Source organism: Cricetulus griseus, chromosome 2 (genome assembly GCF_003668045.3).
Source record: "Cricetulus griseus strain 17A/GY chromosome 2, alternate assembly CriGri-PICRH-1.0, whole genome shotgun sequence".
NCBI lineage: Eukaryota > Metazoa > Chordata > Mammalia > Rodentia > Cricetidae > Cricetulus > Cricetulus griseus.
The window spans coordinates 195045258-195070932 of NC_048595.1; the positions used below are offsets into that span (position 1 = coordinate 195045258).

The following is a 25675-nucleotide window of genomic DNA, read 5'->3' on the forward strand; positions in this document are numbered from 1 at the left end:
AATTCATAGGTAAGAAAATCTATGGCTTAGTGAGATTTTTGTAACCTGCTCGAGGACACAGTAATGTAATGGGTAGATGAAATAAGTTTTACCTGACGTCACAGCTTGATACTTGATGTTATGCTATGGCATGTCTATTTAAATTTTTATTACTCTGTGTGTGTGTGTGTGTGTGTGTGTGTGTGTGTGTGTGTGTGTGTGTGTGACCCACGCACACATGCCACAATATGAATATGAAAGTCAAAAGACAACTTCAAGAGTCAGTTTTCACCTTCTACTACATGGGTTCTGGCGATCAAATCCAGGTCATCAGGCATGGCTGTGGGCAACCGTATCTGTTTCCAGCCCTTTCATACTGGCCTTGATCTGCCATAACCTTGATTATAGCATGTGTACCACCTCAAAGCTCACACACTTCTGTGCAGAAAAGAATTTTGTTTCATGTTGTCTGTATTTCCAATATTTAGAACAACACTAGCACATATCAAATGGTTAGTAATTTTTAGCACACATACATGTAGGATGTAATGGGAACAATTATTCCCACGGCAGTAGGATTGTAAGCTTCAGAAAACTGAAGAAAAATATATTGTTTTGGCATGAATTTTATCATAGATGAAGGAATAAAAGACTAAATACCACTAACTATATTCAATAATTTACTTATTTATTCAACATGTACTATAATTCAATAAATATAAGCAAGCATCTGCTAAGTGGCAGGCACCTGATATCGGAGACATGAAAATATTTGATGATAATAATAAGCAATGGTGGAAAACAAAGTGTCATGAAAAGACAAAAATAATTGGGAAAATAAACAATAGCAGAGATCTATATAGTGTGATCAAGAAACAGCCTTTCAGAACTCTGAAGTCTACTTAGTGGGTGGATAAGGAAGTCCTTCTCATTTGCCTTCTTATGACCTGTGTCTTTTCTATTGTTGAGTCAATACAAGCAGAATGTTGCAGACCACACCAAAGGGAAATTCAGTGGACTCAGAGGCTGGAGAGAGGTTGTGTTTCTCATGGGTTACTATGGGAAATTCCTCAATCTAGTCTGGCTATAAGCCTGAGCCCACTTGGTCCACCATACAACTCCTTTCCAGTCCAGTCTGTGTTCTAAAAAGACAAGGGGGGTGAATTTCCCAGTAGGTCCTCAACCCTGCTGTTGCAGTCTATGGTCATTTCTAGTGAAGGCAAGACATCTCTGCACCTTGATGTGCTGAGAGATGACCTTCCCCTTTTCCTTCTGTTCTTTCCTTACTCTATGCCAATCTGCAAGAGAAGCAGAAAAGTGTGACTGTAGGACCCTGCAGCATGGGGAGGCCCTCAGCTCAACATGGAAGATGCCACTAGGACAACCCATACTGAAGTAGACTGAACCAACTTGTGCCAGTTCTCAGCTGCTACTTCAATTTCACATGTGGCTTTTGAACAAATACACGAACAAGCATGTAGGATTTAACTGCTACATGAAAATAGAATACAATCTACTGGACACTCACCTTTCACCTCCTAATTGTAGAGAAGCATTTGTTATCCCCTCCCCTCCACCCCAAGAGATGCAGTTACTTTCTTGATGTGGAAGCAATACCATTTTCTACTCACCAAAAACATCTATTTTTTTTTCTCCTTAAAAACTTAGTAGCAATTCCCAACCTCAGTTAAGGACTTGTTTTCCCATTTTTTTTTTTTGAACTTCAAATACTTGCTAAATTGTGTTAGCCGAAGCATTCATTGTATGTATATAATTAACTCACAGGTCCCTGGGGGCCCATCTGACTAAACTCGAACAGAGCTTAACTGAGCAAGACATTTGCTGATTCTCTCCCTACAGTGTCACCCATAGAAATGTATACTACTTCTTGAGGAAAGCAGGGAGAAGTTCTTTTCCAAATTGCTCTTCTAGTGGCTTGGACTGCTCCGTTAAATTATTTTGTTTGTTTCATAACAGTAACGAGATCATTTTCTTTTCAGATGTGGAATTCGCCATTTGGGGAAATGTAGGCTAAGGAGTAGATCCTGCCTTTTCTCTGAGTGAAGTAAGAAGGCAGGCCTCTTCTTGTGCCATTGGATCCTTTAAATTCTGTTGGGATAGCAGTGGCTCTCACTGGTCCCTGTCTTCCTTCTGCATGCACAGACCTATGATGCCGAGGACACACAGAAGGCATTCTGAAAAAGCACACTTAAACTGAGAAGCTCCCCTGTCTGTCTAAAAGAAAATGCAGAGGACTACAGAGAGTGTGCTTCTTCCGACTAAATATAGTGACACATAACTCAGCTCGGTGTTGTGTAGACTATGTCTCTGCCTGTGTAGATACTGATGCATTTTCTGAACACTAGCATCTAACAGTTAGATGCTAGACCGCTTGGAGAGGAATCAGGTATGAGGGCAGTCTCAAAGTTCTGGCCCCTGTTCTGCTCACTAGTAGCAGAGTGGAGGGCTAATCTTTGAATAGGCTCCTTTTCCAGTTTTCTCCAGCTTTAGAGCTCTAGGCCTCGCCCTTGAACTTCAGTAAGGGGCTGTCTACATCATATCCGGTTAGCAAAGGGTCCCTAGATGTGGACTTGTACCCAAAGGAAGCTACTTCTAAATGCTGTCCTGAATGAAGTACAGGCAGGTGTCCGGAGCAAAACAGTGAGCTAAGGGGCTCTTGAACACAAGCCCTGTGCTGCCCTTCCGCTGCATGGGCACCAGAGGGGGGAGGTTGGGAAAGCGCATCCTCGCCTTTTTTTCCCTCGGTGAACCTGCAAGCTAGCCACTCGCTGTCCAGGCGTCCTTGGCTGCTGCTTGCACCCCTCTGCAGCAGAGAGCAGCCTCCGCAGCCTCTGCCTGGACTCCCACTGCTGCTGGGGAAGAGTCCTGGGGCTGCTGACGCGGTTGGGAGGAGCCTCGCCTTTAATGCACCAGCCGCCTCCAGCCTCCTGCAGCAGGAGCAGCAGCACCACCAGCAGCAGCTGCGAGTGCGCGCCTCTGGGTGTGAGGGTGAGTGCGCTGGTGCTGGCCGCAGCGCCCTGCCTAGCTCCCCGCCAGCTTTCCTAGCCCCCGCCTGCGGGAGCCGCCCTCCCGTGGGACAGGCACCCTCACCTCCAAGGCAAGCCTGAATCCTGCCCCTGCCATCTCGCCACTGCAGTGTAGGTCCGGAAAGGCACCATTTTGTCGCCGCTGCCCGCTCTCCCAAGGGGAGGAGGGCTCTCCTTTTTTGCATTTTGGAGCTGCTGCCTACCAAGGGGAACCTGTTGGGCATCTCCCCAGACCCGCTTGGGAGCGCCTCCTGGGAGGCCAGACAGGACCAGACCCCTCGTGGGGGACACAGTGCTTCCTGGTACCCGGAGGCAGAGGAGGCAGGCACAGCATCCTCGCTGGGAATTGGAGCTAAAGTGAGCGCACCGTGCGGGAGGAGCCACCGCAGCCGCGGAGAACGGAGTGGAGGAGGTGACAGCTCCATTGCCGGGTTTTTATTTTCTTCTCTCTCCGCCTCCCCGTCTCCTCCTCAGGCTCGGACCATGGTGCAATCCCACTGGCTCCCCTGCCCCCCTCTCCTGTGAGACTGGCTGCGGGGTGGGATCATGGATACTTGTCTGCCGGCTTTTGGTTCCCACGCAAGTAAGCCTGCTGTCAATGGAGGAGGACATTGATACCCGCAAAATCAACAACAGTTTCCTGCGCGACCACAGCTATGCGACCGAAGGTAATGCCAGCTCAGCTCGGCCACATTCCGCCGCTGGGGTCGGGTGCAAGTTGCGGATAGCATGCTTCGACCAGCGGCCAGGCTGAGACTCCTCCGGGCTCTGGGGCTTGGGCGGGGGCTCAGGCTAGGCTGCTTAGGGGTATGGGCACATCCTTACGGGCTCTGTGACTGGAGCCCCAGTGCAGCAGCAGGTGGACCGGCACCCCCAGAGAGTTAAAATGGCCTTTAGGGATTAGGCTTTTCAGGGCGCGGCTCCCAGGCAGACAGATGATCCCAAGGAAGCAGATGACCCCTTCTTGCCCCAAGATGCTTACAAGAGTCTTGGACTGAGAGAAGAAGGGAGGGGCCCCGAGAGACCGTAGTCCACCCCTCTCTGGGTATGGTGATGCCATGGCTCTTGGTGGCTGCAGAGAAGGCACGGCTTCATTTCTTGCCCATTCATCTCTCTGACTCGCTGGCTTACCTGCTCAGACAATCAAAACCTCCTAAAGGCCCTTTGCAAAAGTGGGGGAGCCCTCTCCCCTTGAAAGTACATAAGCCAGAAAATTTTAAAAGGTAGCCGGGGAATAATGTTCCACGACGAGCAAATGAGGCTGACACGTGGGGCGAGCAATGGGATCCGTGGGGCCCTTTAAAAATCACCATTATGAATTCTGCAGCAGTACTTTCTGCTGAATCAACAGCCAGCAGAAAGCAAGAGGGCTCGGCAAGCTGAGCTTTGGCAAGAGGTGAAATTCTCTCTCTCTCTCTCTCTCTCTCTCTCTCTCTCTCTCTCTCTCTCTCTCTCTCTCTCTCTCTCTCTCTCTCTCTCTCTCTCTCTCTGTCTCAGAGCTCATGACACCAGCCTAAGAGCTGGGCAGGCCTTCAGGGAAAGTCAGCAGGTGGATTGCAACCTGCCTTTTGTGTATAAGTCATTTTTAGTTTTGTTTGAATGACAACTTTTGCATTTGAGCTTCATTTTCTACCTGTGGGTCTTGGTTTGGCAACTAATACAAAGTGTTGCATTGTCCTACCATAATAGTCCATGTGAGAAGATGTGTGTGAAAGTGCTTAGGGAAAATGTTGCAAGGCATATTAGCCTGTGATTCTTCTTCTAGAATGCTAAGATTTCTGTAATGTTTAATTACATCAGAAGAATGACAGAGAAATGCAATGATTCAAGTAAGAGTGCCAGCGCTGAGGGAATTAAAAAGACATATGGGGAAGGAGTAATGGTGGCACCCTCTGCAAACATCTCTTGAAGTTTTAGATAGAAGAATTCCAAGTGCTATTGAAAATACTTTCTCCTTTCATCACCACGTCTGGGGACCATCAAGCCCAACTTGCCGATGGTAGCAGATGCACTGCAAGCCCTAAGACATAGAAATGACTTTGAAGGTGGACCCATCCCTGCCCCATAATGAAGAAATGCCATTCTTGATGATTTTTACAAATATTTTCACAGTGGCATTGTGATTTTGTCTTTGTGCTTTGTGACTGAGTGGGACCAGGTAGCATATGACATGTAGGCATGCCATCCACCAGAGAAGTCAGTCTTGAGTCTGTTAGCTTTGTGGAGGATAGGGAGTATTCTGTGTGTGACTACAAAGAAAGAAGGTTGCCTTCATGTTTTCTTATATTACATTGCACAGGCAAAGGGAAACCTACCAAACTGAGAAGGTGACTAAATTGGAGTTGGGGTACAGGAATGTGTGGAAGGAAGAAGTTTCAAATAGCATCCTTTATTGTTTTCAGGGTCCTGGATACTACCTTTGTATCTGTTTAATTCCATTTTTATTGATTCTAATTCTGGATGGAATATTTGAGTTTATATAGTAACAATGAGATATGAGTTTACAGCAAAAAGCCTTTTATCTTTTCTGGTATGTACAAATGGATCTCTCATAGACCCCTGTACCTGGCCTTAATGAAGAGTTGGGAAGAGGGGGGAATGGAACAGAAGCTTTCTGGAGCAAGAAGCTCTGTAGTCTTGGTCTATTCTTTTTTCCACCACCCATTCAGTTGAGCTGGACAGTAAGGAAGGAGCCTTTCCGCCCCTTCTAATGAACATCGGAGGAAGTGCCAGCCTGCCCCAAGAGAGTACCAGATCCAAGTCTTCTCCCCAAAATTCTCCTATCCAAGTTTTTTTCCTTCTCGACATTTTAAACACACTTACCAATGGATTATCCTCTTTGTCCTTTAGCAGATATTACTTTTCTGTTTCCTTTATTATTTCTCTACCTTTACCCTTCTACCTGCTCAAATACAGCAGGGTATTTCCCCCTAAACTCTACTCCACAATTTCTCTGAATTTTCTCCCCTTTGCTCAGATCATCTCACACTGCGGTATTCTATTTAAAGCTGAAAGGAGTTTGCTGTATAGTTACTGTGAAGGACTCTAATTTCAATTTGCATTGTAAGTGGTAGCTGTAGGCAGGTTCATCTAGCTAAGAGCAATGCAAATGCTATGAACTCTCTCTCTCTATTCTCCCTTTCCTCCTATCCTCCCTCCTTCCACCCTCCCTCCTGGACGGGCCATCAAAGTGCTCTTTCCCACTTTTTTTCCATCTGTCTTTCTTTGCTTGCTCAAGTCACCATCAACATTATGAGGCCTTTCTACTCCAAGCAGTCTTCTGAGCTTTTCTGTGTGCATTTCCACATATCCAGAGTGGGATGCCAACCAATACCTTGAGGCCTAGAGATGTTACTAGTTACAAGGAACATCCTGTCTTGCAGCTAGAGGCCATGCTTAAAGCCCATATGTTTTCACTAGCAAATTCTTTGTGCTGCCTCCTATGACCGGAAAGATGACAATGGTTTCCTTAGTATATGAGCTGAACTGCTTTCTATCTGGAGTAGAATTCTTCTGAGAAGTAATTTTTAAATGTGCACATGGGTGACATATAAGGAAAGACAGAGTTGGGATGACCATAAGCATAAAGTCAACATGCTGGTTCGGTCAGATATGGGGCTCAAGGTTTCCTAACCAAGGGTTCATGTCTTGGATCTCTAAGATCTAACTATGACTTTCTGCATTTTTAGATGTCTGCTGGAGTAATCGAAACACCTGTCTTCATTATTACAGTCTGTGGATTTTCTAGATTAACCTTGTACTTCCAAAAGTGGTCAAGAATAGTGTTATAAATGACATGGGCTAAAATAATTTTACTGCCCTCAGTCTTCTTAGCTTTAAAATGGGAGTCACATTAGAAGGAGAGAAAAAGTTATCTAATACAGAGAAAGCATTCAAGATATTGCCTACCACCAAACAGCCCCAATCTACTGTAAGTGTGGTGTTCATCTGTGTTTGCATATCCAACATTCCCACTTGCTTAGACTGAATATTGATTTGGGGTACTTTAGAGGGGAAGAGTAACATGGCAGAAGCCACCTGTCTGGTCCGATAGCTAGGGAACTTGTCATTTAGCAATTTTCTTAATTGCTAGTTAATTGTTGGTTATATCTTGGCATCAATAAGCTCCATTTTATCCCAGAAGCCTTAAGAAAAACTGCCCTGTTGATACACTATTAAAGAATAAATGTGTTAACTGCTTCATGTGTTCTGCCTTTAGATTTTCTAGAAATATCACTCGACTTACTTCAGAGGTTTTTTAAAATACTGACATGGCCTCTGCCTTCATGGGATGTCCAATCTATCAGGGGAGACAAACCATTGGATGATTAGTTTAGCAAGTCAATATGTAGGGCATACATATGGTGGAACATGGGTCTAATCTACATTGGGATCTAAGGCCAGATTATCATTTGGCAGTTTTAAGTTGAGAACTGAAGGATAAAATCTGCATTAGCAAGAGACAAAGGTGTCTTAGGGAGACAATGAGCATGGGAGCCCAGAGATTCAAAATAATCTGATATATTCAAGGAATGGAGAGATGTCTATAGCTAGACTGTAGGCAAAAAGTATTTAAAAATGAGGGTGGAGTCTGTAGTTAGTTGGGAATCCGTCAAATCCAAGAATGATTAATGGAAGAACAGAAGAGTGGGTGAATGGACATCAATATGATAAAATGCCTGTAAAGCATTAATGATAAAACCCAAGTGGGACCATGGATAGTCACTGTAAAGCAGTTGTGTTCATTCTGCTGCCTGTTTGAAAATTTTCTTAATAAAATATTGGGTGAGGGGAGAATGAAGAGGTATTCAGGGGCCAGATCCCATTGAACCTCATTGCTCAAAAGGAATTTGGACTTCATCCAAAGATGGATGAAAAACCATTAAAGGATTTCTGTAAAGGAGAGATATCAGTTTTGTTTTCTCAAGAGCTCAGACTGGCTGCTGTGCAGGCTGAGGTTAGAAGGGTGGATAAGAGCTGAGTATTAAGGAAAGCTGGGAGATAAGGAGACACATTTCTACTCAGGATGGTGGCTGCAGCAGACATGGAGAGTTCATTATAAGCAATGACTGCACCAGACTTACTCAGTAAGATAGTTTGGGTGTGAGTGTAGTAGCTGGTGCTGAAGACAACTCCCAGAGGCTTGCTTTGAGAATCCATACACAGGGTCCTTGCAGACAAACAGGAAATGGACTTTGGAAGTTGGTAAAGTCTTAAGAAAGTCATGACACAAAGTTTTACTTCAAGACTCTAAAGCAGTGGTTCTCAACCTGCCTAATGATGCAACTCTTCAATACAGTCCCTCATGTTGTGATGACCCCAACCATAAAATTATTTTGTTGCTAGTTCATAATTCTAATTTGCTATTGTTATGAATTACAATATAAATATCATGTGACCCCAAACTGTCAAGACCTACAGTTTGAAAACCACTACTTTAAAATAAGCAGATTATCTGCTTCTGGTGTTCAGAAGAAAGTCCTAGACATCATATTTAAGTTAGTATGTTTGTGCTATCTAGTCTAAAATTATTTGAAAGCATGTGACTAGATGAGCCAAAGCCACCTAAGAGAAGATTATATCAGGGAAGAATTTGAGGCAATGAGTGAGAAGTTATAGAGAAACTGATGCTTGTTTGGAATATATATATATATATATATATATATATATATATATATATATATATATCAAGGAAGGTGGTGGTGGTGCATGCCTTTAACCCCAGCTCAGGATGTAGAGGCAGGTGGATCTCTGTGAGTTCAAGGCCAGCCTGGTCTACAAAGTGAGTTCCAGGACAGCCAAGGCTACCCAGAGAAACCCTGTCTCAAAACCAAAACAAAAAACAAAAAACAAAAAAGGAAGGAAGGAAGGAAGAGAAAGAAAGGAATTATAACAATAATCCCCATTCCAATGTGAAGTGCTTTGGATATCATAATTACACAAACACCAAAAGTTTCCAAATACAAATACATGGCCATGTATAAGCAAGGTGGTAAAATAAAAAGGATTCAGTCTCAGATGTGTTGAGTTCAGACTTCTTTAAAGTTGAGATCTGAGTGAAATTCTGCAGCATCAAGAAGTGCAGCTCCCACCTCCATCCCATGTAGGCTCAAGAAGAGATACTATGATGGATAAATCTGGGAAGATGTATAAAGATGGCTTTTAAGATGAAGATACAGGAAGATACTGGACAAATAAAAGGAGGTGGTGTCCCATGATAGATAGCTGCCTCCAGTTCCTTCAATTGCCTTGGTATTTGTATGCAAATGAAAGATCAGGATGGTACTTCCAATGCATATGGATGAGTGTTTAAGCTCTCAGAAAAACGTGAAATGGAAGGTGGGAGGAAGCTGCCTTATGCCTTATGCTATTGTAAATGACCTTTCTGGGGACAGAAAATGTTGTGCAACTCAACATAATAACCAGAGTGCATTGAAATTGCCAGCAAGTATTCGTTATTAGCAACCACGTCCCGAGGGGCAAGCGCCGCAAGCCCTTTATGAGTGTTGGTCAGAAATATAGCCGTGAACTTGGGGTGAATATTATTACACCAGTCCTGTCAAAATATTGATAATGCTCAATGAAAAGAGCACAGCTATGGATTGACATTCCTAGACTCTGACATTTGCATTTAAGAAGAAACCAAAGGTCCTATTTCGACACCAAACTGACAGAAGTTGTCATGAGTACTGACTATAATCAAAGCATTTTCCTAGATGTTTCTCATGTTAGCTTGCCTAATCTCCCTGTGAAAACTGGGAGAGTGGTTGCATTAATCAAGCATGAGCCTCAATTTCAAAAAAATAAATTCCATGATACAAAGAACCAAGAAAACTCACATAGCAAATACATTTGTATTGCAAGTACACTTATTTAAGCCACATGACCATACTGGAGTCTGTGACAACCTGCACTATAGGTACCTGCTTTTTTTCTCAACTACCCTGCTGCTTGTCAGGATTTTGGGAAAGGAAATTCAAATTGAATTCTACCAATGACAGATAGACCTTGATGTTCAGTCTGTGCTTCTGTGTTCACTGCATCAAGCCTTTCCCAATAGAGCATAGTTTATTTCTGGGCCTGCTCTAGCTGTTCGCTGAGAGGGAGCTAAGTTCCCTCACCCAGTGCCAGAGCCCCTAGCTGACATACTCCTGTAGTAGATTAGTTCTACCCTCTAATAAGAAAAGAATAAAAATAGTTATGGCACTGAGGAGTCAAGATGTGAGAAACTAGCTGGAGTTTTATAAACAGCTTTTTCAGTGTCTCATACCCCCTACTCTAAGATTAACTGTGAAGTGAGTTTCTGGACAGAGCTGAGATAGTCCCATCTGTGAAGGCCAGTGACAACTATCAGTTCTTGGACCATAGGAAGAGAGTGGCAGAAATGCTATTTGGTACATCTTTTGCACATAAATGTGAAGGTACCTGAGGCTAAAGCTGCTCTCCAGCCCACTCCCCCAACCTCCATGACAAAAAGATAGGTTCCATCTGGCTTGTCATTCTCCTTCCAATTTCCTTTTTTAGCCTTTCCAACAGGCTCTAAAATCTCTCTCAAGGCCCTGACTCAGCTCTCCATTTAAAAACAAATTACTTCTACAAGGTCACTAAGAGTTTTGTTATAAATATCCCAGGAACCCTCAATTTCTTAGGCTCCAAGTTCACTAAGGAAACAATTAGGAGTGATGATCTGCTAGGCATTTGTGAAATCCATACAAAACTAATTTGTATTCTCTGGTTTTTTGGAGAATGACTGAGCCATCATGGGCAATAGGAAGGGGCAGTCAGACAATCTGGGCAAACCTTAATTACTTGTGATGATTTCACAGAAGCGAGGAAGGAGGGCGAGGAGACACTACACAAAAGGATGTGTGGAGTTCAGGGGTGGGCAGGCTTTGACCCGAGAAAACTAAGATCTGTTAGGGATTTGTGCCTCGTGAGGCTGGTCACTTAAATATACCTTGCTTGTTTATTTGCACTTTTGTTTTCCTCTGGCAATTTTTATAGTCTTAAAGGTCTTTTCCAAGTCCAAACTCCTCTTTGCCTATGCTTTCTAATGGCTATACAGACCTCTATGTTTATTGCAGCACCATAGTAGAACAAAGATCAGACCCGAATCTGTCTGATTCAAAACCCCTGACTCAACACTGCAGTAGACTCCCTCTACTCAGGGAATGAACCATGACTCCTGAAAATTGGTCATGATGATAACACTGTTTTCTAAAATACTCTTCCAATTCAACATCAGGACAAAGGGGCCTGTTTTTGTCAAGAATTTGAAAATGAACAAGAAAGAAAAAAAAACATGAAAGGCAATTGACTGTTATAGGATGTACCTCAGAAGCTCTGGGTAGGAGTCCCAAGCCTGCCACAGTATGGCTTATAAGGTGACTGTATATTTATATATTTATCACATATATTTATCACTGTATCTTGCTCAAGTACATAAAAGTTAGCTGTGGTCTTTACTGTAATGAGTCCGGTGTGTGCAAGAAAAATACAGCCTCACATATGAGATTAATACGACATGCACACATTTCACTTTTCACTGAAATTAGTGAACACTCTTCCTAAAAGGAAATGCCATCATCAATGATAAAGCTTTCTGAATTTTCTCAACTCTGTCACACATGGGCTGAGAAGAATTCTTTTGTATGTCTGACATCAAAACAATATATGTTGTTCTATCCCCTGGCATATTTTTGTGATTAGAAAAGACTTGGCAAAGATACACAAAGAGCCACCCAGGTCACCTTTTGACAATATAAGGGCAAACCCAGAAGCCACACAGAGAATGGTGTGTGTAGTTAACTGCATTTGGAGAAGAGCAGAGCTTCATCTGTACAAATAGATGGGAAGATGCTTTGGAACAAGGATGCAGAAACGGCAGCAGCCACTCCCCGACCCCACCCCAGCACACCCTACACTATCCTTGGCAAAACATGGCTTTGTTTTAAATTAGTAGATTTTGTCTCTACATTGTGATAGTGGAGGACATATTGTGGCCTTCCTGATTTCTGAAAGGGCATAGGGGATTTTTAACCCTCCATGGAGGCTTTGGTGTAGAGAGGAGAGTCTATTGAACCTGTCAGATCTTGTCATGGAGAGTTCAGCTTCCCTGATTGGCACTTGCTCTTCCCTGTCAGTGAAACAAGATGAGCAGCACCCTGCTCACCAGATGGTTATTTGTCCCACCAGCCACCTTTGCTGCATCCCGGAATCACTCCAGCCTAGGGCTGTCTCCAGCACCCATGCTGCAAGGCAGTTCCTGCCAACAGCTTTGCCAAATGGCTCCTCTCAAAGTCATGGGCTGCCCAGACAGACTGGCTCCTCCATCTGCAGCAGCTTTTGGCAAAGAGACATTTCCCTTTCTGGCTCTACCTCTTGGCTGCATCAGAACCTTCTTGCCAGGAGGAGGATCTGGCCCCTCAGTACAGCCAGACCTGGGATTCTGGAGCCACTTAGAGCTTATGCCTGTGTCCCTTGTCCCACCCCTTGAGCACACCGTCTGAACATACTAGATACCCAGATGATCATGGATACCGAGATCAATGCAGACATTTACAGCCAGTAAAACCACAGACTTGTTCCTTCTCTCCCCCACCTCCAACCTCATCATTAGTAGAGTGGGAAATGTAAGCTCAGAGACCAAATGCAGTTAACTACGCACACCATTCTCTGTGTGGCTTCTGGGTTTGCCCTTATATTGTCAAAAGGTGACCTGGGTGGCTCTTTGTGTATCTTTGCCAAGTCTTTTCTAATTACAAAAATATGCCAGGGGATAGAACAACATATATTGTTTTGATGTCAGACATACAAAAGAATTCTTCTCAGCCCATGTGTGACAGAGCTGAGAAAATTCAGAAAGCTTTATCATTGATGATGGCATTTCCTTTTAGGAAGAGTGTTCACTAATTTCAGTGAAAAGTGAAATGTGTGCATGTCGTATTAATCTCATATGTGAGGCTATATTTTTCTTGCACACACCAGACCCATTACAGTAAAGACCACAGCTAACTTTTATGTACTTGAGCAAGATACAGTGATAAATATATGTGCACAGTCACCTTATAAGCCATCTGTACTGTAGATGTTTATGATTGCCTACTACTACATTTAACACCACAGTTCTTTGTCATCTTTTAAAAACATTCTACTTAGCTTTCATTTAAAACAATCATTTTCTTTCTTTTTATGCCATTCTTTTTTCATTTACACTGATAAGTACTGAAATAGACATCATGAGATTTGGGAACACTACTGGTTCTCCATAAACATGCAACTCAAGAAGATAAGCAGAGTGTACCTACCCCAGAATCACCTCATAGAGTAACACATAACTTAATTTTAAATATATTAAAAAAAGTGCCAGTATCCTCATTTGTAAATAAAGCTAGGGTACAAAATAATGTTTCATTATGCCATTTTTACATTTTTTATCACTATACCTTGCTCATATTTGCTCCCATGCATTCTTTCATTTTTGTTCCCCCAAACAGTTTCTCCTCCATTTTCCTATAGTACAGATATACAATGTAATATAGTGTAATTTCCTGCCATATAAATATATACATAATTTAGCCTAGATTCCACATGAGAGAAGCCTGCAATTTTTATGTCTAAACCAAAAACATTTTTTCTTAAAGACAAATTTAAGCATGCTACAAGTATGTGAATATTCTGTAACAGCACTCAATGAGCTTTTCCTGACAAGGACCAGAACATATCTATGCTTTCTCTATCCCAATAGCTCAACTCTTACATTGTAAACACTGTGTGGAAAAGCACTGATGTTAAGAAAGAACCAAGTACATGCATACCAGTGGGTGTTGTGTGTAGAGGAAAGCTTAAAAGAAAAGCAATTATGTACATACTGACATCAATAGTTTTATGTGTTTCTTTCCAGATGTTCTCTCTCTCTCTCTCTCTCTCTCTCTCTCTCTCTCTCTCTCTCTCTCTCTCTCATCTGTGCGCACGCACACACATACGCACACACACAGAAAGAGAAAGACAGACAGACAGACACAGAGAGATTGACAATTGAGGGAATCCTAGATTGACATGTAAAATGGTACCTTATCTGGCATTGGTCTGCTTGGACTCGATTGGGAAGGGGGTTGTATTCTATAACATCCTATAGTAGAATCATAGTTTTACTACTCCCTTAATGTTGTAAGTTCAAATTATGCCCATGTTTGTTATGATTGTATGATAAATAGTATGCTGTCTTTAAATCATGTCTTTGCTTGTCTTTTACAACAAATTTCTGAAGGCACAAACAGCTATGTTTCTAGAAGATATTTATAACTTGCCTTCTGAAATAGCTGTACTGAAGAATTCTTTACAACCTCTATGGTACACTGCCACCTCTGTTCTGGCCACAGCTTGCCTCAACTTCTCATTGCCACAGATTTTTAGGGTCTTTAAGTTCATCTCAGGGAAGTTATATGAAAATATGAGAAATGTTATAAACTGATTTTTAATCCAAGCCCTTTGCCCCAATCTCTCCTGGAGCTCTGGCTCTTTTGCCCTTTCTGAGCAGAAAGGCAGGCTCAATTCTAAGTCACCAAGTGCACGGGTGAGCAGCCTGTTCCCTGGGATGCAGTTACCCACTTACGTTAAATAAAATTGCTTTCATGGTTCCCAGGCATCATTTGTAGATGAGTATATGGAACCTGGTGACCCAGAAATGTTAATTTTCCTCAAACTAGTAAGTAGGTAACTTCAAAGAATTATTGACCCAGTGTGGCAACCAATGTGGTTGTTTAATGAGCTAACCTTTCTTGGGGTACAAATTTGACATTTCTAAAAGCTGTGCTTTTATTTTTCTAGTTAATACAATGAACATATAGTTGAATGTAATATGAACTCAGACAAGGCTGAGAAAAGGAAATTCTGCTTAACATTGTCTTAAGACTTTCAACCATCACTACTTCCCCCACCCCCAAAAATGACACTATAACTTTGTGGAAATGAAAATTCATGAAAATCAGGATCATTTTATATATGTGAATAAATTGTGACTGCTATGCTTTGAGAGGTTCTGAGTTCCTTTTCAAAGCCTGCTGACTGTCTGCATTGTGATGCCTTTAGTTTTTTGCAGTTGGAAGTCAGGTGGAGGTTCAGGTTTATTTGATTTGGATATTTGGGGCATTGCCTTTGAGTCTTGAAGTCAGGGTACCAGGTTGTTTGAGGTCCCTTTAAAATTAAAACATTTATGAAGTATTAAAAATGATAGAGAGTATATGCTCTACATGCTTAGTTCATAAAATTTAAAGATGGGTGGATGAGTAAGTGGATGGAGGGACAGAAGGATGAAGGGACTGAGGGATGGATGGATGGATGGATGGGTGGGTGGGTGGATGGATAGATGATGGATGGTTGAGTGGATATATACATATGGGGTGGGAAGGAAAACCAAGGCTTCCTTAGAGGATCACAAATGTTAAGTCATCTTCTAGAAACAGCGAATTTCAGTGGAGATTTGGCAATATAGTATTCAAATCACCCTTTCACAATGTTAAATCTACCAATATCACCACCCTCATCTGTCTTGAAGGCAGGTATTAATGCTGAACAGATTTGTGATGCTATGCTTCTGGGAATTCCCAAATGGTTAAAAGTGAAACTATGACTTCCCTAGGGCTACATCTGCCATCTCTGATGGTGACTAATTTTTAATCCTATCTCCTGCCCCCATGCAGAGCCAGAGATGAAAATAATGCTGAGGTCTCAGCAGGACCTGAACTCTGTGCTGTGGGGGAAAACACAAAAGCAATCTGATTGTCACATCATGTTTCTGTTGCCAACATGCTTAGTCAGTCCAGAGCTTCCTCAGCATAATATGAAATGGAAATTTTCTGAACGGATTTTTGTTTCCCCATAAGTCTTAGGAACTTGGGTTTGAGCCCGCTATGCAAACCAGGTCCTTTTCTTTTTCCAGTAACTTGACAAGCAGGTTGCCTTTGAGTCCCTCACGGGTATCATTTTGATCTAGACATTGCCACATGCTGAAAAGGCAAAACATTTTTTCCTTTATTTGCCCTTTCAGAAGGTTAGTCTGCTCACAGTCCCCCTGCCCCGCTTATGAATGTTAATGTTCCCTGTCTGTCCACTCATCTTCTCAGCATGAACTCATCTTCAAACTAGCTAAGGTGACTTGTGCTGGATCCCGCTACTCTGGACCACTTGCACTTTCTGCCTCTGTGTACTGCTTCCCTTCCCAAGTGTCCTCATGCTCTGTCCATAATCCACAGTTTCTCATCAAAGTGTTGGTTTTCATGAGAACCCTAAGACATCTAACAATCACAATTTTATGAAGGATAGATATTCCTACTTCATGAGTATGTAAACTGAGGTTCAAGTTCAGTCAGCCAGGGATAGGCAGATGCTTCATATTTCCTCCCTGACAAGACAGACCTTTTCTGAAAGGCAATGGTTTCATCTTTGCCTTTTAGTTTACTTCAAGGAGGGGTTTAGTTACTTTGTCTTTTGGTTCACTGGATGGAGAGGCTTAGTTACTTGGCATACAGGAGCTTAGTAAATGGTTTTGGAACTTGATTTCATTTGAAAGTACATGGATGACTCCTCTCCAGTTAGAACAGCAGCTGGTTGCATGATAATTGCTAAAATTCCTTCCTAAGGGGAGACACAAGTCATCAACCCCTTCTCCTGAGGTCCCAGTGAAAGAGGTATAACTCTGTCAAAGTTTACTCTGGGGAACCAATGAGTTTATTGGGCTTCCTTACAGAGTGTAGATGAGAGGTTCCTCATAGTGTGAGTGCCCTCCTCCCCAAACTGGCCACCCCCAGAAGTGTTTACCCAGAAGGAATGGAGGCTTCAGCAGAACCCCCTCCCGCTAGTCTTCCTTCGTCTACCTATATACAGTTGCCCCTTTCCCAGCCATATGCAGTTAAGTCAGGACCACATGCAAGTAATAGGAAGAAGCTGGATACTTAGGTGAGGGTCCCATGGCACTCCCTACCTCTCCATAAGGGGGATCAAACAGTCAACAAGCCCAGCTGGGATAATCCTTTTGCAAAGTGGTGAAGCTGGACCCCACAAGATGATGGTTGCTTGGCTCAAAGGAGAGTTACATGTGTAACTTGCATGGGAATTCACACTTGTAAATTCCTGTAAAGATACTGAAGTCAGGTCCCCTTACCCTAGTTAAAGTTTAAAGATGCAGGGAGCTGTCAAATGATGCACTATGTGATTTTTGTAAGGACTCAGACTCACTTCTGGCTGGTTTCCATTTTGCACATTCATTTCTGTTTATTCTGTCATTCTATTCTTGAACCATTCAGCAAGTATTTATTGACCATGAAACTTCACACATGTTTCTGAGCCAATTCTATGAAGTTCATAAGGAAAAATATGAAAAGTTGTTAGTGTTGCTTATGATAAGCAAAATGTCCTTTGAATAAGCAACCCCCTCCATATTTTAAGGAAAATTAAATCTATCTGTATCCATGATAAAAAAAAAGGCTATGTACAATGGGGTTCCTATTATATAAACTTGTATGTATATATTATCATATAAGAAAGTTGGCTATCAAAATATTAATGGTAATTATCTCAGGCTGATAATGTTAACTAATTCCTACTCAATATTCCTATAATGTATGACAGTTGTGAACAACTATCCACATTGTTTACATAATAAAAACAATAAGCTGTCATTGTAGAGAAAAACAATTCATAAAGTGCATGCTATGTCTGAAAGATGAGCCTCTGGATATCAAAGTAGCAGATGTTCACCCAAGTTCTTTCTTTTACTGTGATGATACAATAATTCGCCAAATGAAAATCAGTTGGAACTCTAGAGTGGTAGTGGCTTGCCACAGGAATCCTTCTCTAGGCCTCTTACCTGACAGACTAGGTAAAAGCATTGATGGTAAGCTTGGCTTTAGTGCCAGTCCTCTTTTCGTCCTTGTCTATTGACTGAAACAAGAGATGTAAGACGGTACCTCTAACATCAGCTAGACGTCTCATGGTGGGGTGGGCAAGGGTCTAGATGACTCAGTGAAAATCAATTGCAGTGATGGAAAACCCATCTGAGAATAAATGTCCTGGAGCCAGTGGGCCAGAGCCAACCGTTCTGCACATGAAAGATCTCACAGGGTTTCTTTATTGATGCAGAGGTAGTTTTAATTACTCTGAAGGAATTTCTGGCATGTTTTGTCAAAGCTAATCTTAAAATGTATCAGTGGATTAGTCACAACGGGACCTACCGGAGAGGTCTACAGACAGGGCAGCTGCTAGAGAGAAATGTATTTCAATATGCTATTTGCAGTTGAGTGATATGGACAGGAAAATGCCATCCACATGAGATGATGTGGCTTTATGTTGTATGTCTGAGAGCCCTGCCGTTCTTCCTTGGTTTCATGACCCAAGCAACCTCCAGGTGTTCTGCGGTTGACTTACTTACTGAAAAGTGACCTTGGTAAAGTGACCTCAAGCTGAATTTTGAGCAATTGATCAAACAGATTTCTATCTCTACAGCTAGTAACTTCAAAGAATATGTGTTTCCAATTTTAGCTCCAAGGAAACTGTATGCTTAGAATAGCATGATCTTTGCTTTAGTTTTACCCGCTCTTGGTGACCTACAAAATATTTTAAGCAAAGAACCAGAATAGGAAGAGCAGGCTGATGATATCATACCTCAAAGCCATTTTAATCCATAGATAACTTGAAGTTAAACCATAGTCTAAGATACAGATGAAGTTATTAGGGAAATTACTTCCTTAATTTCTCTTTTTGCTCTTGCAGTTCTTGGGTAAGTCACTGGAGTAAGGTGGAAAAAAAGATGAGTAAAATTGTATTACATATCTTTACTCCATTTTTTTCAAGATGAACTCTGAAAAAATTTCTCGTTTTGCAGAAAGATGTCTTCACTAGGTTCTTTCCCTTTGTCCTCACCTATATACAAGAGAAATTATGCTTTCTTTTATTTGTCGGTTTGTTTGTTTGTTTGTTTTACATCCTGTCCACAGTTTCCCCGTCCTCCTCCTCGCCCCCCTCACTTCCTCTCTCCCAGACCCCCAACTGTTCCCACTCCCCAATCCACTCCTCCTCCATTTCTGTTTATAAAAGGACGGGTCTTCCCATGAGTATCAACAAAACATGGCATATCAAATTGCACTGAGATTAATATTCTCTGTGTATTAAAGCTGGTCAAGGCAAGAGTTCATCCAGCAACTGATGGAAACAGAAGCAGTACCAAAGCCAAACATTGGGCAAAGTTTGGGGAATCCCACAGGAGATGGGGAGAAAGGATTGTAGGAGTCAGAGGGGTCAAGGACATCACAAGAAAGAAAACTCACAGAATCAACTAACCCGGGCCTAAAGTGACTCACAGAGACTAAACTCACAACCAGGGAGCCTGGATGAGACTGACCTAGGACCTCTGCATGTATGTTATAACTTGTGTAGCTTGGCCTTCTTATGGGACTTCTAACAGTGGGAACAGGGGCTGTCTCTGACTCTTTTACTGGCTTTTGGGAAACCTACTCCTCATACTGGGTCACCTTGCCCCACCTTAATACATGGGGAAATTATGCTTTGCAATGTAGACTAACAAGAGACAATAACATGGTACTTCAAAGTCTGGATTGGAACATAGGAACAAAAAGTCATCTTTGGCAAAAATATGCTGATGCCCCCCCTTTTTTGAGCTCCCGAGGGTGTCTGTGCCCTGAATGTTGGCATGGTGGTTTGGTATTGCTTTCATGGAAAGATACCTCTGGCCACTTCATACTGCCAAGAACTGATCTGTTCCTGTCAAGTCTGCAGGGAACTAGGATCTTTGGGGAAGAATCTCTCTTAGTCATAAAAACAACTTAGCATATTGTTCCACAGCTATTTTGGTATTGCTGGTACTTCATCCTCTGGCCTTTCAGATTAGTCTGTTAACAAACCAACTTGCCTAAATTGGTGAACACAAAGTGATCAAATTTTGGTCGTTGAAGAAGTTAGATACAATAGGGGTGCTATCTCATAGGGATTTTTTGCAAACTGTTAGCAAAGCTCTTACAACAGTGAACAACAAATGAATATGGTTTTGTGTTTACTTATTTTCCTAATAAGGAAACGGAACCATTGGTGCCAATCAACTTATCTATGATTATTGGCCTCTTTGTGGTAGAAAACGTGTTGCGGCTATAGACACTGATTCTTAGAATACAGCTCTTCTTATGTTAAAATACTAAATACTACTTGGATTCCCACTTAGAGATTATCTCAGGCTGGGAGAAGATACTCCTTTGTGCTGAATATCTGTGCATGATGGCCCTCAGTGGCCTTTACTGCAGGTTCCTTGGGGAAAGCAACTCTGCGCCTTCTCCTTAACTCTCCTTGACTTCTTTTGTGTTGTAATACTGGTGTATGCCTTCACTACCTCTCTTAAAACATGCAGTCACTCTTCCCCTTTTGTCTCTACTCTCCCACTTCTCTTAGCTTCTAGTGACCACTATTCTATCTCTCATTCTATGAAGTCAGTTTGTTTTAACCTCTAACTATGAGTGAGAATTTGGAGTGTTTGGCTTTCTATGTACCACCTAAAACTCTTCATTGGACCTGGGTTGGAGTTGTCTGCTTGCCAAATCAAAGGGTCTCAAAGACCATATCCCTAGCCAGTGATGTAAGCCTTAAAGAACTAAACTTTCCCTGGAGATTTCTAAGTGTGGGGAAGCCCATGGACTTGGTTCTCTTTCATGGCTGTGTATCACACCCAAATATCTAACTCATATGTATGTTTGAAGGATTAAATCAGACAACAGATGTATCTTGACTAGTTTTGTCCTTGCCATGAACATAACAGTAAAAGAGTAATTGCTCTGTTGTTTTCAGTATTTCTAAAGACTTAAGTGGTCACAAATACAATTCATACTGGACCATATAAGTTTTTGTGCTTGTAATTCCTAGAGTTTGATACTATACTAAAAAATATATTTCAGATGGTAAGAATATAGATGACTAAATTTTATGCCCTAAGGCAAATTATTTAACTTTTCTAAACCCACATGTCTTTGTTATAAAATGAAGATAACATAGTCCTTAATTTCTTAAGGTTGTTATGAGCACCAAGCATGTGACACAGTACATAATAAGCCGATGATGGCCCCAGGGACACAGTTACAGCATTTGTTGAGTTATATTAGGATTCATTTTTATTAATATTAGATGGGTTGTCCATAAGTCCTAAAACATATAATATTACTGCTGTAAGACAGAACAAAATATAAATGTTATTTCTCCATCTTTAACCTTTGAGCCAGTATCAGTTCAGGCTAGTGGTGATTTGATCCTCATTAAGTAGTAAATATAATCTCTTGGGTTGGAATTCTGTAAGAATCTAAGCTATTAGTTGGAGCTTGCTGTGTTGGAAGCAATCTCACCTAAGAGACTGGCTGAGGGCTGGGGTATGTAAATGCAGCTGTATGTTACCAAAACTCTGAAGCATCATCACCTGCTCCTGCAGCCTGGATCTGAACCCCATATTTGTCACAGGAGGCAAGAGAAACCCCAAGAGAGAGAATAGTGGCCCAATAATGAAGCATGAATTACAGAGATGAAAGCATCTATGGCAGCAAAGGTATTATCATTTATGCCTGCTACTCTTGACCAAATAGCAACATGGAAGTATTGCATCAATTGTTTTAATTGCTTAGTGACTATTCAATGAGATTGAACATATTAAAAAATAATTGCATATGAGACAGTTTGACTTATGATTTTAATAATTGTATACTATCTTGATAAAATGTACACAGGGATGATAAATTTAATGATTTTAACATCACCAAGAGAAAGAGTGGCCAGGTAGACAAGAGAGGCAAGAGCACAGTCTGCTTCATTGTTGATAGAGAGGGAGGTTGAAAAGGCTAGTGAACAATACGGATGTATTAATTAGTTAAACAAAGAATAAGAGTTTAGGGTCTGAAGACAAATGAAACAAAATAGTCCTCTTACTGTACATATATTGAAAAATGGACAGTCTAACCGCATAGGTGACTTTGAAGTGTGAAAATAGAAATCACTGTGCAGAAACAGTGACTATCCATTGATAGAGTATTTGAAAGCCTCCTCCCAGCCTTGGACAGTTTCTCTTGCTTTGATCAGATGGCATTTTTCACTCATTTCTTCAAACCATTTATGGCAAACATGTTTAGCTTTGCAGGGCATAGGTTTGCATCCTGGAAATAAAATTTAAGTGAAAACAGTCGTATTTTAAGAAAAGAGTCACCAGAACATCGCCTTTGAGAGAGAGTTTGTAACAGAGGTTGACATGAACATGGAGACAAACCAAAGTGTAAGGTGTTTGAGAGGAAAGCTACCTTAAGCAAAGAAGGGAGGGAAAGCCCTCAAAGGAATATCTGTCATAGGGTAAATGCAACTTAAAAAACTGCCAAAGAGCTCTTGCTGCTCTAGCATTGGACCTAAGTCTGGTTCCCACACCCATATCAGGTATCTCAATCTTCTATATAACTCCTGTTTCAGGGGAGCTGACGCCCTTTCTTGCCTCCAAGGATACCTCCATGTGGTAGATGCAGACAAGCAGGCACACATACACACATGTAGATAACTTTTAAGTAAGATTATAAGAGATGGGGTTTATTTTTAATTGTGTGTGTGTGTGTGTGTGTGTGTGTGTGTGTGTGTGTGTGTGTGATTTGAGTTTCAGTTTAGTTTTACCCTAGATACAGAAAGTTCACATTTTCTTCTCTCATCTATTAGATGATGGCTTTGTAATGCCAATTTATCTTGTTTCATTACAACATATAATAACTCTTTCAATGCTGCATTTGATGATGTTGCTTTAATGAGACAGAGAGTGATTGAGATCATAGCTGTATGTCCAAAGCACAAGACCTGCAGTAGAAACAAGTGGGAGCTGGTATTTTAAGAGCTTTTGAGAAAGATGGCAGGAATGGATGCCTGCTTTCCCCTCTGCCCTTTTCACAATGCTAAGGAGCTGGCAACTACTGAAACATTTTACATAACTTAATGAACAATTAAATGTGAAGTATAAAGTGTATGTGGTCTCTGAGAAGTGTCATTTTAACAAATTCATGTATCATAAAAATAGAATCCATTAGACTTAAGATTTTCTTGAATTTGCAACATGAAATTATTTAACACTTGGAACATGAAACCATATATGGTTGTCTATGATTTCCCAAAACAAGAAACTATGGCAGGAGATTGATGTAAAGAATCGGGCAGCCATCTTCCTTAAATTTAATGAGTATCAACTTGAATCATAGAGTAGTTGATAATTATTAAGCACTTGGGGGACATTTAGTTCACAGATCATTGTTTGTGGGTTTCTTACCTGCCAACATGTAGTAAACACCTTATAAAGTGACAGTATTGTTGTATGTGCTTTACACATGGAGAAAGTGAAGCTTGGGGAGGTTAAACCTGAACAAAATTCCTATGAAGTAGATTAGGACCTGAAAAGTGATACACTTGATTTCAGGGGATACATTTTCCACCACTGTATAGTTCATAACCCAACTCCTTCCTAAGGCAGATTTAAAGATGAATGGGGGCTGGGCATGGTGGCATGCCACCTTCAATCCCAGCACTCTGGAGGCAAAGGAAGGAGGATCTTTCTGAGTTTGAGGGCAGCCTGGTCTACATATTGAGTTCCAGGCCAGCCAGGCTATAAGGTAAAACCCAGTTTCCCTATTGGAAAGGTCTCGAAGCAGCACAGAATTCTAACTCTCCGCTCCCCTCCCCCCCCCCCCCCCCGCCCGCCGCCCCTTTGCATATGGAGTTGAAGCATGAATGATTTGTTCAGAAGGTAGATCAGAAGAAGCATTAAACATGGCTGTAGAGACATGAACTGCCATTGCTTGTTTTGTTAGAAACTCCTCTAATTTAGTGGACTTAGAATGTTAGCAGTTAAAAGCGACACCCCCTAGGGGATCTTTAAAAAAATAAAGCAAAAGAACTTTCCATAAGATGGATCATGGATTTGGTCCCAAATGACAATTGCTATACTAGAAGGTGCTCAAACGTTCTGAGGTTGTTAATCTCTGTTAATCATGCCATGCCCCTCTGTACAGCTCAGCACAAAATGAAACCGAGGCTTGGCAATTATCCAATTCCTTTTTAAGAACCTTGGCTCTTAGTGTGGATAATCCAAGACCCTCCACTGGACCTTTCTGAATCCTGATTACCCAGCTGATGTACCACAAAGGGAGTGGCTAATTCTGCAGCAGGCAGAACAACAAGGAACCAAAATAATGAAGCCCTAAGTATCATAGTCCAGTCCCTGAAGCTAATTGTTAGTTTGTTTAAATTTTGCTTGAGGGCAGATGAGGGGCTTTTCCCTTTGGAAGCTGGGCTGAGCTAGTATGAAGACAAGACTATTCAGACATCCAAGTGATAGGCAAATAGTTTTGTTATTCATGGGCACTATTGATCTGTAATCAAAATATAATTCGTTAGGTTAAAAACAGAGACACCATTAGTTTTGTTGCTCAGGAGTGTAATTAGAACTAGTGGTCAACCTGTTGATTTCCCTCCTCCTTTGGAGAAAGTAAACTAGATGGTGAGTCCTGAGCTATGAGCTTTGGGATAGCCATGGTTCTATTTGTGAGATTCTCCCCTTCTGACCTTTCATAAGCCTATGGCTTTAGTGGTGGGGGGAGGGTGGGCAGGATGGAAAGAATACCATTTCTTGCTGCTTTTTCTTCTTGCTAAGTGAGCAACTCTTTCTCTTCCAAATCCCCTGCAGTCATATGTCAACTGGCTAATTTTCTTAATGCTTGTCCAGTCATCCAGCAAATATTGTACATGTAATTATCAAGGGCCAGAGAAGCTTCCAATACTGTCCCATGCCTCAGAGCTTACAGTGATTACCTGGAGATTCCTCATACTTCTTGGAAAAATTTATAATTTCTCTATTGTCTTGAAGATTTGGGGAATCCCTAATTACTCCTTCACTAGCACCAAGTAAATTTTTTCTTGACATGAAATAGATGCTGTGGTGAAATATGCACTGTAGGGAACAAGGCATTTTGATCTTGGGGTGCACAAACTATCAATAAAGAAGTTTGTGGGTTAGAGTACTCCATAGAAAAACCTATGCTTTCTTTTGCCTAGTTATTTGCTCCAGAAAGGGAATGCATTTACATTTTATGAAAGCATTAAATGCTTTTGCCTCCATCAGGCAGAAAATAAGTGCTATGATCTACGTGGTACTGTGGAGTAATGATGAAGGTTATTCAGGCAGGCACTTGAATCAGCCAGCACAGGTCATAACAAAATAGTGAAGTCCATCTTGGTCTGGTCTTTCTCTGATTTCATGGCAGCATCTCCATTCAGCATCATTAGAAAGTACCTATAGCCATTTCTCTCATTTGTTAGAGTGGTGGCTATGCCCTCCACCCAAAGGTAAGTGCCTGCCTCTCTTGCTCAGCTTGTACCCGATGGCTGCTAGGGTACATGTGATGCACTGTTAAATGAAGTCCAGACTCAATGATGAATGCTTTGAAACCAATAGTAGCATTTTAAAAACTGTGAAATAAACCCAAACTCCTTAGTAACAATGACTTTAAGGGGTAAAATCTAATCACTGAATAACAACATAATTAAAATGAGGTGTCTTCTGATTAGGAATTTTCATGCCCTCTTAGATT

General features: G+C 41.6%; 1 protein-coding gene across 2 annotated transcripts in view; it reads left to right on the forward strand.

The window, feature by feature from the left end:
* Ppp2r2b (protein phosphatase 2 regulatory subunit Bbeta) overlaps nucleotides 1-25675 on the forward strand; it is a 403524-nt gene that overhangs the window by 152208 nt on the left and 225641 nt on the right. Inside the window, exon 2 of one of the 2 annotated variants that reach the window (XM_035440155.1) lies at nucleotides 3501-3694. The exons of the other annotated variant lie outside the window; for it this stretch is intronic. Within the exon in view, the coding sequence (XP_035296046.1) occupies nucleotides 3501-3694 (194 nt within the window). The remainder of the gene's footprint in view (nucleotides 1-3500; nucleotides 3695-25675) is intronic. 2 annotated transcript variants of the gene reach the window in all.